This window comes from Panthera tigris, chromosome B1, assembly GCF_018350195.1.
Source record: "Panthera tigris isolate Pti1 chromosome B1, P.tigris_Pti1_mat1.1, whole genome shotgun sequence".
NCBI lineage: Eukaryota > Metazoa > Chordata > Mammalia > Carnivora > Felidae > Panthera > Panthera tigris.
Window position 1 is genome coordinate 140,592,190 of NC_056663.1, and position 14,833 is coordinate 140,607,022.

Genomic DNA, 14,833 nt, shown 5'->3' on the forward strand with positions numbered 1-14,833 from the left:
GTCTGAGCAGGGGGTATATGGGAAATCTCTTTACCCTTGCCTCAATTTTGCTATGAACTTAAAACTGCTCTAAAAATAATCTTCAAAATAGGAGTGGTCAGAAAGAATCTATTTGAGGAAAATCCATCTGTTTTCAGATGGCTCAGAGAGAATCATTCCAGTGGGGAAGAGGATGCTGTTGATCTGTCATAAAATCAGGCCCCAGAAACTCCTTCACAAAAACAGTTGCAGGGATACTAATTAGCTAGGAAGATGATTTTTAAAAAATAATACGTTGGAATGATAATGATTACAACTAACGTTTACTGAGGGCTCACTACATGCCAGGCACGGCTAGTGCAATTTTACATGAACTGGGTTAATGCTTACAAGCACTAAATGATGTTGGTACTACTGTTATACCCATTTTACAGGTGAGGTAACAGAGATAGCAAGAGACTGAGAGTAACTTGCTCAAGGTCATAGTCAAGGGCCCACTTCTTAACCCATTAAAGGGTTATGTGAGAGAAGAGCTGGGATGGTGGCTGGACTGTCTTCCTTCTGTTCCCAGTAGAGCCCAATGTGGCAGGTACTTGCTGCTTTGTTTAACTGCCTTTTGATGAACTTCTTCAAGACAAAGTTTGCAGGCATCACATTTATGTGAAGTTACATTTTTGTAAAATACCTTTTATCCCTTGGTTCCTCAGTGGTTCCATGTTTTCCTCATTTATAAAGTAGAGTTTGGACTGGGGAAGGGAGAATGTATAGCAAGTTAAGATGTTATACTAGCTCATAAGGATTATGGTGGTTATGAGTTTAGAAAAAAATTAGCAGCATAATAAAAATGCTAATTTGAGGATTCAAACAAATAGCAGAGGATTCAAACAAATAGCAGATTGCATTCATTATTCTGTAAAAATAAGTTAGGAATTGACCAAGGAGCAAAGACCCCAGAATATCTGCTCGAGAGCGTCAGCATTGTAGAAGGCATGTATAGGAAATATACTGCTATGGCATCTTCATAAAGTCATGTTCCGGCTCTTTCCGACTCTGCTGCCATGTCCGCCCACTTTCAATGGATAGTGGTGCCGAACTGCTCCAGCTTCCTGATGAAGAGGAGTGAGCAGACAAATAGCATGAGGCCCATAACCTGAAGGCTCACAATTCCTTCCTCTACAATGGGGTGATTCACAGCAAGACTGTGGGTGTTGACCCGCAGCGGATGGCAAAGGTCTAGTGGTAGTCATGAAGTGGGGATCCAACCAGCAAAAACCTGACACCTCCTACGTGCAGCCCATTATCAAGAATGCCCAGGCAACCCTCAGCAGCATCAGGTACGTGGTCCTCAAAAACAAGTACCGCCCCGATGTGCGCATGGCTGCCACTGGCAGAGCCAATGCCATCGTGCACAGCCAGAAGCCTGTGGTGAAGAGGCAGTTGGCCCGCCCCACCCCCCCAAGAGCTCCTGATCACCTGCCCCCCACCCCGAAAGCAATGAAGGTATCAAACACACACACACACACACACACACACACACACACACACACACACAAAGTCATGTTCGTAAGACTAGTTCTAATTTGTGGATTGCCTGAATGCTTGCTATGACCTAAAGGCAACAGAAGACAAGGGACCCTGGGTCCAAAGAGTACAAACTGTTACAGTATCAGGCCCTTTCCTTGGGTTTTAAGTAGGAGAACACATGCCTGAACAGAGATATGCAACAGTTCCAAAGGAAATAGTAATGCAACATAGATTGTTGACTCATCTGACACAATGGATGGTTGCAACACACTTCAAATTTATAGACCCAGGAAACCAGCTAGTCTTTCATCTTCCATGGCAATGTACTAAAATAGCAACCAAAGTCTTCTCTCTTGATCATAACACTCCAATAAACTCACCACCCACTGGTAACTGCAAACTGATCTGTAGTTTAGGAGAAAAGCATGGACTTGATTGCTTATTTGTTTTTAGGTGTTTAATGTGCTTTTGTGTGTAAGGGGGAAAAACAGAACAGATAAAAGTTAGTGATAAGAATATTTACAAAAATCTGAGGGTTTGTTTTTTTTTTTACTATGGTAAAACATAAAATTTACTACCTTAATGATTTTTAAGAGTACAGTTCAGTGGTGGTGAGAATATTCACACAGTTGTGAAACAGACCTCCAGAACTTTTTCACTGTACAGAATGGAAACTCTATACCCATCAAGCAGCAAATCCTCTCCAGCCCAACAACTGGAGTTTTTGGTCTCTATGTGGTCCAACCACAACTCTGTTTTTGGTCTCTATCAATTTGACTACTTCAGATGCCTCACAGAAATGGAATCATAGTATTTTGTCTTTTTATTACTGGTATATTTCACTTAGCATAATGTTCTCAAGGTTCATCCATGTTGTAGCATGTATCACAATCCCCTTCCTTTTTAAGGCTGAATAATACTCCACTGTATGGATATACAGTAGCCACCTCCCCACCATCCATTGGGAGGCATTCTAAGACCCCCAGTGGATGCCTAAAATTGCAGATAATACTGAATCCTATGTATACTATTTTCCCCTATACATGTATAGCTATGATAAAGTTAAATTTATAAATTAGGCACAATAAGAGCTTAACAACAACTAATAAAAAATTGTAACAATATACTGTGATAAAAGTTATATGAATATGGTCTCTCTCTCTCAAAATATCTTAACTGTACTCACCTTTCTTGTGATGCTGTGAGAGGATAAAATGCCTTTGTGATGAGATGAACTGAGGTGAATGATGTAGGCGCTAAGATCTAGAAACTAGTGAAAGAAAGTATTCCACTACTATTCACTTTCTGACAATTTGTCAGAAGAAGGACGTTCTGCTTCTGGGCTGTGGTTGACTGTGGGTAGCTGAAACCATGCAAAGTGAAATCGCGAAAAAGGGGGACAGCGTACCACATTTAATTCACCCATTCATTTGTCAATAGAAGTAAATTTCACCAACAACTTAAATAAGCTCAGAGATGGATGCTTCCCAGAGTTTGCAGAAAGGAACACAGCCCTGCCAACTCCTTGATTTTAGTGCCATGAGACCAAGTTCAGGCTTCTAACACACAGGAACCGCGAGACTAAAAAAATGGGTGTTGTGTTAAGTTGTTAAATTTATGGTAATTGGTTATGGTGGCAATAGAAAACAAATACATCCTCTCTCACACATTTGGGTTTCTCCCAGCCCTTCAGAAATGAGCCATGACTTTGAAGGTCTCAGCTGACCCACTAATTAGAGAGCCTGACCAACTAATCTCAGGTTGAATTACTAACGGACAAGGACTAGAGGGAGATTTTTTTGTTTTTGTTTTTGTTTTTTGTTCCCCATCTGATTCTACCAAGTGTTTACAATAGCAGCAGGAATTTCAGACCTGGAAAGAGGACTGATTGGCCTCCTGGCCATGGTAAGGGAATAACTTGGGGCCAAGCAAATCTTGCAGCAGCACACCTCCGCCCAGCACCACCCATGCTTAGGGCTGGTACATCTCCATACAAGCTATTCTTTAGGCCTTTCTGCCCCTCACTCATGAAATATAATGTATGTTCATGATTCACAAAAAACTTAGAGCATGGAAGGTGATGCACTAAAAAATAAATGTGCCCTTGCTCACAATTCTTCCTTTCTAAAAAGTTTTCATGTAATTCAGTCTTCATGGATATTTTTTCCTTTTTCTTTCTTATAAACAGAATCATTCTGTAGATATATTCTGTAAATTGATTATTTTTCGTTGATTACTTTTTAATTTTTTTCTTTCACTTCAGAGAGAGAGGGTGAGTAGGCGAGAGGGGCAAGAAGGAGAGAGAATTTTTTGTGTGTGTGAATATTTATTTTGAGAGAGAAAGAATTTTCTAATGTTTATTTATTCATTTTGAGAGGGGGGGTAGGGGCAGAGAGAGAGGGAGAGAGACAGTCCCAAGAAGGCTCCATGTGCTGTCAGCACAGAGCATGACAACACGAAGCTTGATCCCGCAAACCATGAGATCATGGCCTGAGTCGAAATCAAGAGTAACCAACAGAGCCACACAGACGCCCCATAAGAGAGAAAGACAGAAAGAGAATCCCAAGTAGGCTCCACGCTGTCAGTGGCAGAGCCTGATGCAGGGCTTGATCCTATGACACTGGGATCAAGACCTGAGCCAAAATCAAGAGTCTGACACTCAGCCAACTAAATAACCCAGGCACTCCTCTTTGGACATTTTCTTACGTCAATATATAAAGACCGGACCCCCTTTTTTCCCATTCTTTTTAATGATCACCTAAAAATGGCTGTAACTTACAAATGAGTCACTTACTCACTTCATACCCCATGGCCATTTATGCTGCCTGCATATTTTCATGAATACAAATGAATGTCTTTTAGCCTGTATTTTTTTCAGCCTTATGTAAGTATATCTATAGGATAAGTACCCAGAAGTGGAATAACTGGGTTAAAGAGGGTGTGCATTTAAACACTGATAGATATCACCAAAATACCATCGAAAAGTGTGCCAGGTTTAATCTCCCATGATCAGAGTATGAGAGTACTTGTCTTATCGACATACTCTCCGACATTGGTCTTACTATGTTTTCCTCGCCTCTACCAACACTTAGGTAGAGATGGTTTCTCATTGTGTTGTTTACATTTCTTTATTTCCTAGTGAGAGATAGCATCTTTTCATATATTTTCGTGTATCACATCTGTAATTCTTTTCATGTCCTATTCATGTCTCTTACAAATTTTTCCATTGAGTTTTTTCTATTGATTTTTTCAAGTAATTAAACAATTTTTTAAACATTTATTTATTTTTGAGAGACAGAGACAGAGCTCGAGCAGGGGAGGGGAAGAGAGAGAAGGAGACACAGAATCAGAAGCATGCTCCAGGCTCTGAGCTGTCAGCACAGAGCCCAACAACGTTGGGCTCGAACCCACGAACCATGAGATCATGATCTGAGCCAAAGTCAGACACTCAACCGACTGCGTCACCCAGACGCCCCTATTCAAGTAACTGTTATGTTAAGGAAATAAGTTTTTTGTCTGTTATCCTGTAAATATTATTCCCCTGTGGTTGTCTTCTGACTCTATTAATAGTGTTGTTTGCATGTAAACCATAAGTTTACATGCAGTTAAGTAGATCAATGTATTTCTTTTAGGCTTTTGGTTTGTGTCATAGTTGTAACTGCCTTTCCTACTCCAAGATTATTTTTATTTTTATTTACTTATTTATTAAATGTGTATGTACTTTGAGTGAGAGAGAGATCACACACACAGGGGAGGGGCAGAGAGAGAGAGAGGGAAAGAGGGCGAATCCCAAGCAGGCTCTGTGTTGCCAACACAGGGCTCAATCTTATAAACCTTGAGATCATGACCTGAGCCAACATGAAGAGTCACACGTTAATTGACTGAGCCACCCAGATGGCCCTCCAAGATTATTTTTAAAATTCACCCATATCTTGTCTCTTTCATTTCAGTGTTTTATCCATCTGAAATTCTTTTTAATGTAAGAAGGGAGAAGGAATACAGATTTACTGTTTTCCCAAATGGCTAGAACTTTTCCTAACATTATGTATTGAATAAGCTATCTTTTCCTCTCTGATATGAAACATTATATTTACCATATAATAAATTCCAAAATCACAGATGAAATTTACTGTTATTGATCTCTAATTTGGTATCATCAAAAATAATTTTAATTATGTACCTCTACAAATACATTTTTATATTTTATTATTTTTAGACATCTTCTAGCTTTTTTGGCATGTTATATTTTCCAATGAACATTTTATCAACTTTCAAAACATTTTTACTAATATTTTGACTTGACTTTCTATATTTTGATTTGACTAAGATAAGTTATGAGGGCTTGGTTTTTACTTACCCAGATAGAGGCCATGATATCCCACTTTTGCTTGAATTGAGATCACACTAAACTATTAAAAGAAAAAAAAATTACTAAACAGAATAAATCTGGGATTCAGAACACAATAATCTCAGAATAACCCTTAATCTTTAATCCGCAAACCAGAAGTCAACATTCAAAGAGAAACCATCTCAGTAAGATGATGTGTTTCTAGCATCAAGTACCTTATTTGCTAAACAAACATTTGCTGAGCACCTACTATATACAAGGGATTGTGCTGGATCTGGGTAGGGGTCAAAACAAGCCAGAAAAAAGAAAATTTCTACATTTGAGAGGTTTATACATATGTTTCCTGGAAAGCAAATTCTTGACTCATTTAAAAATCCAATAGAACTATGTTGATTGCTGAGTTCTTTTAACCAGAATCCATACCATCATAAGGAACAGCAGCAGAAAAAGAAATGGTCAACAAATTCTAGCTGGCTTCACTTTGATTCTTCGTGCTTGATTGTGATATCTCCATTTACATTTTACAAGGCTCCAAGCCTACAGCCTGTTACAAACAGACATGCCTGCTCTTTAAGAAGGCAGTCTGGTTCCTGGTAGGGCCCAGAGGTGAAAAGGGCAATTCTTTGGTGGAGCCCTGTTTGGGAACCCATGCACTTTTCATATGTAGACATTATTCAAACATGCTTGTATATCTCCATGGTTGATTTAGAAATACAAGTTGCTCCCACTGATCCTGGGAACAAAATAATCTAAAAATTTAAAGATAGCTCCAGAACAAAGTTCATAGGAAATCAACACTATTAGTTCCTGGAAATATTTAGCCTGATTTTCTCAGGCGCTCTGTAGCCTAGGGCAATGGGCTCTCTACTTACCAGGTCTAACACTGCATCCCTCTGTATACACAGTGGATACAAGGTGTCCTAGTTCTGATTTTGCCTCTTTTTTTTTTTTTTTTTTTTTTTAAGTAGGCTCAATGCCCAGCATGGAGCCCAACATGGGGCTTGAACTCACGACCCTGAGATCAAGACCTGAGCTGAGAACAAGAGTTGGATGCTTAACTTGAGCCACCCAGGCATCCCCTGATTTTGTATCTTAAAACTCAATTTCTTCGAGCTTCAGTTTCCTCATCTGTAAAAAGAGGAGGGCTGCTAGCACAGAATGAAGTAATATGTATTATAATATCAGCTAACATTTTGAGTTCTTACTATGTGCCAGGTAATATAAAAAGCACTAGGTCAGTTCTGCAAGGCTTTTTGTCATATTTGTTCCCTGGGGCATGGAAGGCACTAAAAAAGTACTTTTTTTTTTTTAAATTTACATTTATTTATTTTTGAGAGACAGAATGAGACAGAGCACAAGCAGAAGAGGGACAGAGAGAGCAGAATCTGAAGCAGGCTCCAGGCTCCGAGCAAGCATTCAGCACAGAGCCTGATGTGGGGCTCAAACCCACGAACCACGAGATAATGACCTGAACTGAAGTTGGACACTTAACCGACTGAGCCACCCAGGCACCCCCAAAAAGCACTTATTGAATGAATGAATGAATGATTTAATATAAACCTCAATAATCTAAGGAGCTATGTGTCATTAATACTATCCACTTTGCATTTAAAGAAGCTGGGGCACAGAGAAGGTACAACAATGGTCCAGCCACACAGCAAGTGAGTGTTCCCCTTCTGAATCTAGACAGTGACACTCCAAAGGTATGAAGTTAACTTCCATGCTTCTGCCTTCCCCAAGTGCCTATCCCAAACACTGTCAAAGCTGATGTTCAATATGTGTTGATCCAGTACAATCTGGGAATTGTAAATTATTAACAATTATTACTGATTGAAGTTTTAAGAAATCACTCCATACTGGAGGCCATGTGACCTAACAACAGAACTTTAATGATGCTTTTCAGAAAGGGATTAGAGTACCTCCCTCATTTCCTCTACTTCATCCCCAATTCCTATTTCTCAACAGATTGCTCTACACAACCACCATAGCTCTGAGAACAAGATTCTGGTTTTCTTTACATCTTTAAATTCCCTTTCTCATCAGTCTGAAATTTTCTGCCTTCATGAAGCCAATGGTAATATCTTTGCAGAATAACATTATAATGAGTTACAGTTTTTACGATGTTGATAAAACAAGTTGTAAATGTAGCTCTCCCTGATGGTAGACTTGTGTAGAACACAAATCCTGGGAAAGAATTTAAGTCTGGCTGTGTATGTAACTCCTTATCAGCAGCCAGAGGAGCCATCAGAGACCCAGAGCCCCTGGGACCTTGCACAAACCACAGTTTCCTATATACGGTCATTTGCAATCTAGGAGTCAGATTCCCCACCTGCCGAGTTAAATGCCAGCAGGATGATTCACGAGCCGTGAAATGGACTCTGTTGCAATCAAAGAAAAAGGTGAGTCTTTTCAAGGAAAAGCAAATTCCTCCGATTCCCAATACTTAATAGCTAAATGTACTTTTCTTCTACCACCTAAAAATAATTAAGTGTAGTAGGATAAATGGCTTAACTTAAAGAGGAGAAACTGCTCACAGGGATGGGTGGGGTTCCAAGTCCTCAGAATGGAGCTCGAGCCAGCCCCTCCTGAGCCCCCAGGGACCCACAGGGCATTTGTGACTCCCTGCTCTTTTTCTGTCCCCAACACGTTCGGGACTTGGGAGGCCGAGATGGCCAGCTGGATCCGTAAGCTGCTAGCTGTGATGGAACCTGAAGGGTCGAGGGCGCAGGGCCAGCTGGGGGTCGCTTTGCGGGGGCCGCCCTCACCACAGCTGGGTGACTCCCCGGGACACCCCATGGTTGCTCCTCTGGGCCTCAGTTTCCTCCAATTTGAAATGGGAGTCGTGGACTCTCTTCCCTGAAGCCTCTCAGGCCCCGCACCCCCGCGGCCCGCTGGTATGCGGCGTGGGCTGCGCTCGCGGGGAATCTGCCCCCGCGCCCACCTCTCCCAGCTGCCGAGCAGCCGCGCGCGACGCGCGGGGAGGCTGAACTTACCTGAAGCGGGGCCGCGGGGACCCGGGGTGCGGCAGAACCGCGAGAGGGAGTGCGCCCGGCCGCCGGTGCTCCGCGTCCGCTGGGTCTGCGACCGCGACCGCACCCCTTCCTCCCGCCCCTCCCCCGGCCTCCGGGCCCCACCTGACCGCCGCCGGAGGCCCTGGGAAAAGCCGCGCCCCGCGGCCGCCGGGGCTCCACCTCTGCACGGTGGCGCCGCAGCTCTCCGCTTTCCGGGGTGGCCACGTTTTCCCGCCCTCGTCTCCCAACACCCTCGCACCGAGACCCGTTTCCTCGGTTTCCACGTCCCCTTCTCTTGCGTTAAACTCTGCAGATTGATTGCAGTGCTTATTTCGTTCGAGGCGCGTGGATTCAAAGATTACATTGTCCCTGCTCCCAAGAAGCTTAGGCCTGGAACGGAGGGCGAACACTCCACACCAGTGCCAGCCCATAACATTTCTCTAGCATGGACTTTGGCCGGGCACTGTTCTAAATTCTTTAGGAGGATGCCCTAATACCAATCTTTCAACGGCCCTATAGGGTAGATACCGGTTTCCCAGGTATTTGGAAGTAGTGTTCCTGCGAAACCCTCCCTAAGCCAAAATGGCAGGAAGTGAAGAAGCCATCACCATTAATTTATATGGAAAAGCTTTTGAGCGCTCCCAGATTCTGCCCCGCCCCCATCCCCCCCCCCCCCCACCTCCCCCAATAACCTCTCGTAAGCCTTTCTGGTATCTTAGACACATCTTGCCAACAGATGCACAAAATAATGGAGAGGAAGCTCATGTGCTCATAGATATAGTTCGAAGCTACAGAGACTTGCTGATGAGATGCTCAGTGTAATTCTGGGGGAAGGAGCTTGGCGGGGGGGCGCTCTGGCTTGGGTGTGTCCCCTCCCTGTATTAGGGCTGCTGCAAAACAAATGCTGAAGACTGTTTTTGGTTTTGCCTTTTTTCCTTTCTTCTTTCAGTTAGGAAAAACAGGTACTAAGGATGTCGGTATTTGGTGAAAGCGAAGTGGCCTCACAGGAACTTTGGAAAATCAGGGGATACCTGTACTGTTACTGTCCCCCATTTTATAAATGAGGAAACCTAGACAGAGAGATTAAGTGATTTAAGCAAGTCACACAGGGAGGAAACGACAGAACTTCATTTTTGAACCCAGGGAATTGTATTATCCCTCTGCTAAGCTTATTGGCTCTCTAGTATGAGGATTAGAACCACAGACTTGGGAGATAGGAAGGTAGAAGGGCATTCTAGGCATTAGGAACAACAAAACAAACAAAGGAGGCTAAAAATGAAGGCCCTGGTTGAATTGAGGGAATCGTGAGTTGGGTGTTGAAGAATGTAGTACAGAACACTAGAAGCTACCGGTTGATTGGGTATCAGGCATTGGACTAAGTGCCTGATCGCAACTCCTCTTTTATTTCAAGGCAACTCTAGGAGGTGCTATTTTTATCACAATTTGCAACAGAGGCAACTGAAGCTTAGAAAGGCCAAGTGATTTATCCAGAGCCACTGGAGTAAAAAGTGTCATAACTGGGACTCAGCGCTGGCCTCAGTGCTTATGTACCTTTCCTCTGGGCAGGGCTGAATCTTGAATGACACACGAGTGTTTGGGCCCAACTTAGTAGTGGGGAAGCACTGAACGTGTTCGAGGGAGACTGGTCTAGGGATCCAACTCATCCTCTAAAAAGGCAGTTATGCAGGTTCCATAAACTGTGAATCAAAAGAGAGAAGAGAAAATTAAAATCCTACAGGGAGACTCTAGATCCTCTGCCATTTGGACTTCAAATGAAGTTAATGAGAGGTGGAATGAGGGCAGTGTGGCGGTTTTGGCTCTTCCCAGTGGGATTTCACAGTCTTTAGTCTCTTTGCCTTTAGTGAAACGCCCCTGAAAGAGCAGGACTTTACAGCAAAGGCCTGAGGGCAAAAGCCAAGGATGGAGGTCAGGGTGGAACAGGCACCCTTTCCCAGGGAGAAGCAGGTGCCACGCTAGGGTGGAGCCAATTCTGGGATTTGTTCAAGAGGAAACATTAGACAATGACCAAGAGGGCCGGGAACAGCCTGAGGTAGGAACAGTCAAGAAGAGCAGTATCTTAGTCTGTTCGGGCTGCTATAACAGGCTACCATATACTGTGTGGCTTATAAAAACAAAGATACTTATTTCTCACAGTTCTGGAGGCTGGGAAGTCCAAGACCAAGGCTCTGGCAGGTTTCATGTCCGGTGAGGGCCCCCTTCCTAGTTTGTAGACAGTTGTCTTCTTGTTGTGCCTCACATGGCCAAAAGGGCAAGAGAGCTCTCTGGGGCACAAATATAGGGCACAAATCCCATGAATGACAGCTCTGCCCTCATGACCTAATCACCCCAAAGGTCCCACCTCCTAATTCCATTGCTTTGGGAGGTTGGATTTTGACGTACTAATTTTGAGAGGAAACCAACATTCAGACCGTAGCAAGCAGCTTACAACAACTCCCATAGTTTCCTCTGAAAAAGTTACTATATAGGGGCATCCAGGTGGCTTAGTCAGTTAAGGAGCTCACTCTTGATTTCAGCTTGGGTCATGATCTCATGGTTCGTGAGTTTGAGCTCATGTCGAGCTCTGCGCTGACAATGCAGATTCTGCTTGGGATTTTCTCTCTCTCTGCCCCTCCCCCACTCGTTCTCTCTCTCTCTCTCTCTCTCTCTCTCTCTCTCTCTCTGAAAATAAACTTAAAAAATTACTATATAAAAATTTTAATTGTGAAATATTTTAAAGATACCAACAAGAATAAATTATATTATAATAATATTGACTACCTGTGTACTCATCACCCAGATTTATCAAAGCTTAAACGTTATGTTGTATTCATTGAGAATGTTTTTGAGATATTTTAAAAGATAAGTGGATACAATTGATGTTCCTTTTGTGCTCCTTCCGATCCATTTGCCTCCCTCTTTCTCCAGAGATAACCCAACAATAAACTGTTATTATTTTTTTGCATGTTGTTATACTTGTTTCAAAATGTTGATATAGCTGTAAGTATTATAGAACACTATATAGCAGGCTTTTCAACTTAAATAAATGATATGGTGATGTATATACTTCCACTGGCTCTTTCGTTCAAGGCTAGCTACTCTAGTAGCTAGGCATTCATTTTAACTGCTGTATGGTATTTCATTTTATGACTTTATCATGGTTGATTCATCATTCTTCTGAGGATGGACATTACATTGTTTCAATATTTTTCTACCATGAATAATTCTTTGGTGAACATTATTGTACATAGCTTCTTGTTCACAGGTGTTTGGGTTGATGACATTATCATTTGAAAATGAAATGAAGAAAGGAAAGAGAGAAAACACTAGAATGTTGGGTACAAGGAGCAGGAGGTTCCTGGGAGAAGGTGTGAATAGCGTTACAGACTAGATTACTTCAAAGATTAGTTTTTAAATGGGACATTGTGAAAAATTATAAGTGGGTGGGCAAATGTAGCAGCTACTACCACCATAATGCTATATAACCAACCATCCTGAAATTCAGGGGCTTAAAAGAAGTCATTTATTTTCTCAGAACTGCAGGACGGCTGAGATGGCTCTGCTCCCTGTGTTCATTCTGGGTCCAGGCTAGGGCAGGGGAACAACTTCCTGGAGGAAGGTCTTTCGGCCATGTCAGAGTACAAGAGGACACACTCGACTGCACAGACACTTCTGAAGCCCTTGCTTGTATCATGACTTCTAACAACCTATTGGACAAATAAGATGGCCAATTCTATTGGGTGGGATGGATGGGGTGGGCAGGGGATAATTCTGAACAGTAACCTAGCCCATTTTAGCAGAGTACAGAGAGGTGTTGAGGAGAGGTTGGGAGCTTCCAACACGGCCAAGCTTTGTCAAATGGAACAAGGACAACTAGAGAAGCTCCTACATCCAATATTCAGTTCCTGGGGACAGGTAGAAATATGGAGGGTCTCAAGATCCCAGGAGAGTGTTAGGCAAAGAAATAAGACTTTCCTAGAAAAACGAGCTCAACCAATAAACCATCAAATATTATTTTGGTATTTGGAACGACAAAATAATCCACAATTTAGCTAACTTTTTTAAAGCACCAGTTATATGCCAGGCACTGTTCTAAATGTGTTGTGCACATTATTTTATTTAACTTTCACCCCAACCAAATGAGGTAGGTCATATTATGTATTATTTGTAAGAGTTCCATAAACTGTGCAGTGTAAAATCCTGGGCCAAGGTCACATAGCCTGTAAATCATGTACTTACAATTCAAACACAGTCAACATGCTCCAAAGCTTATCTTAATCACTACAATGATAAATCTACACATAATGCCAACAAGTTGACCCCAGGATCTCCCTTGGGAATGAGGGGGAGGAGAAAGGACTAGCAGGTAATCTAGGTAAAACTATTCTTCTTTTATGTTCAAAAGCTCTACAGTTATAGTCACATTCTCTAGCAACAGAAACTACCATTATTCATGACCCCTTGTTAGCTCAGTAGACAGGGAAAGAAATATAGATTAAATGCCCTTTAAGGGTCCCTTCCATTTCTGGAAGTAAGTTATTCAACAAAAGAGCCCCTGTGAAAAATATTGGTTGACATGCAGCAACAGGAGAGGGACAGATGGTTTGGGTATTCTGACTTTTATGGTTCAAAATTCTGTACCAAATTATGATGGACATATATGGTAGGCAAAATAATGGACCCAAATAATCCCTGGAAACTTTAAAATATGTTATGTTACATGGTAAGGGAGAATTATGGTTGCAGATAGAATTAAGGTTGCTAATCAGTTGACCTGAATATAAACAGATTATCCTGGAATGTCTAGGTGGGCCAAATGTAATCACAAGGGTCCTTATATGGGGAAGAGGGAAGCAGAGTCTGAGCAGAGAGATGGCTCAGTTAGAAAGGCTCAACTTGGTCATTGCTGGCTTTGAAGATGGAAGGGGGTGATGATCCAAGGAATGCAGGTGGCCTCTGGAAGCTGGTGAGGCAAGAAAGTGGATTCTCCCTAGGAGCCTCTACATGGGATGCAGCTTGCCAACACTTTGATTTTAGCCTAGTGAGACCCATTTTGGACTTCCGATCTCCAGAACTGTAAGAAAATAAACTTGTGTTATTTTAAGCCACTAAATTTGTAGTAAGACATCATAGCAGCTGTACAAAACAAATATAGCACTCCTGTGGGCGTGACCTACACTGGATGTTGTTTGTTTCTATCCCCCAAGTGGTGCAGTTAGATCCTCCTATCAGAGCTGAACAGTAATTGAATAAATATGGTCGTTGCTAAGAAAATTTAAAAGAGAAAAGGAGTAGTTCAACTTCCTCTCTTAATAAGCCTTTCTTAAGATGGTTACAAGGTTTAGGGACGCCTGGGTGGCTCCGTCGGTTGAGTGTCCAACTTTGACTCAGGTCATGATCTCGTGGTTTGTGAGTTCGAGCCCCACATGGGCTCACTGCTGTCTGGCAGAGTCTGCTTCGGATCCTCTGTCCCCCTCTCTCCCCCTCCCCTGCATGTGTGCATGCTCTTTCTCTTTCTCTCAAAAATAAATAAACTTTAAAACAATGGTTACATGGTTAAAAAAATGTTTTTAATTCTAAAAAGATGTACATCAAAGTCTTGGCTCTTACCCTCTCCCACCCACCCTGACCCTTCAGTCCCTGATGGTCCCTTCAGATAAACACTTTCTTTCTTTAGGTTCTTGTCTATCCTTCCATTGTTTAAGTAAAATCAAGCAAAACAAATGCCTGTTCTTATTTCTTCCCTTTATTACACAAAGGCAGTTTATTTTTATAGTTTTGTATCTTGTTTTTCTCAATGTGTCGCTTTTTGATCGAAAGAGAGGTGTGGATTTATTTCAATTAAAATTCATTGGTAATATTTATTGACTGCACACTACCTATAAAGACACCATGTTAAGTGCTATGGTAGATTAAAAGGAAATAATGAGACATAGTTCAGATATCAATGGGTTTATAATCTGAAGTCAAGACA

At 42.1% G+C, this 14,833-nt stretch overlaps 1 protein-coding gene and 1 pseudogene across 1 annotated transcript in view; one reads left to right on the top strand and one right to left on the bottom strand.

Annotated features, from left to right (window-relative positions):
* Positions 1-8,974, bottom strand: part of ANXA3 (annexin A3) — a 52,998-nt gene extending 44,024 nt beyond the window's left edge. Inside the window, exons 1-2 of the mRNA XM_042984323.1 lie at positions 8,845-8,974; positions 5,861-5,912 (exon numbers count right to left, since the gene is read on the bottom strand). Coding sequence (XP_042840257.1) covers positions 5,861-5,875 — 15 coding nt within the window. The 5' untranslated portion in view covers positions 5,876-5,912; positions 8,845-8,974. The remainder of the gene's footprint in view (positions 1-5,860; positions 5,913-8,844) is intronic.
* On the top strand, positions 931-2,280 carry LOC122237761 (annotated as a pseudogene).
* Positions 8,975-14,833: the final 5,859 nt, after the last annotated feature.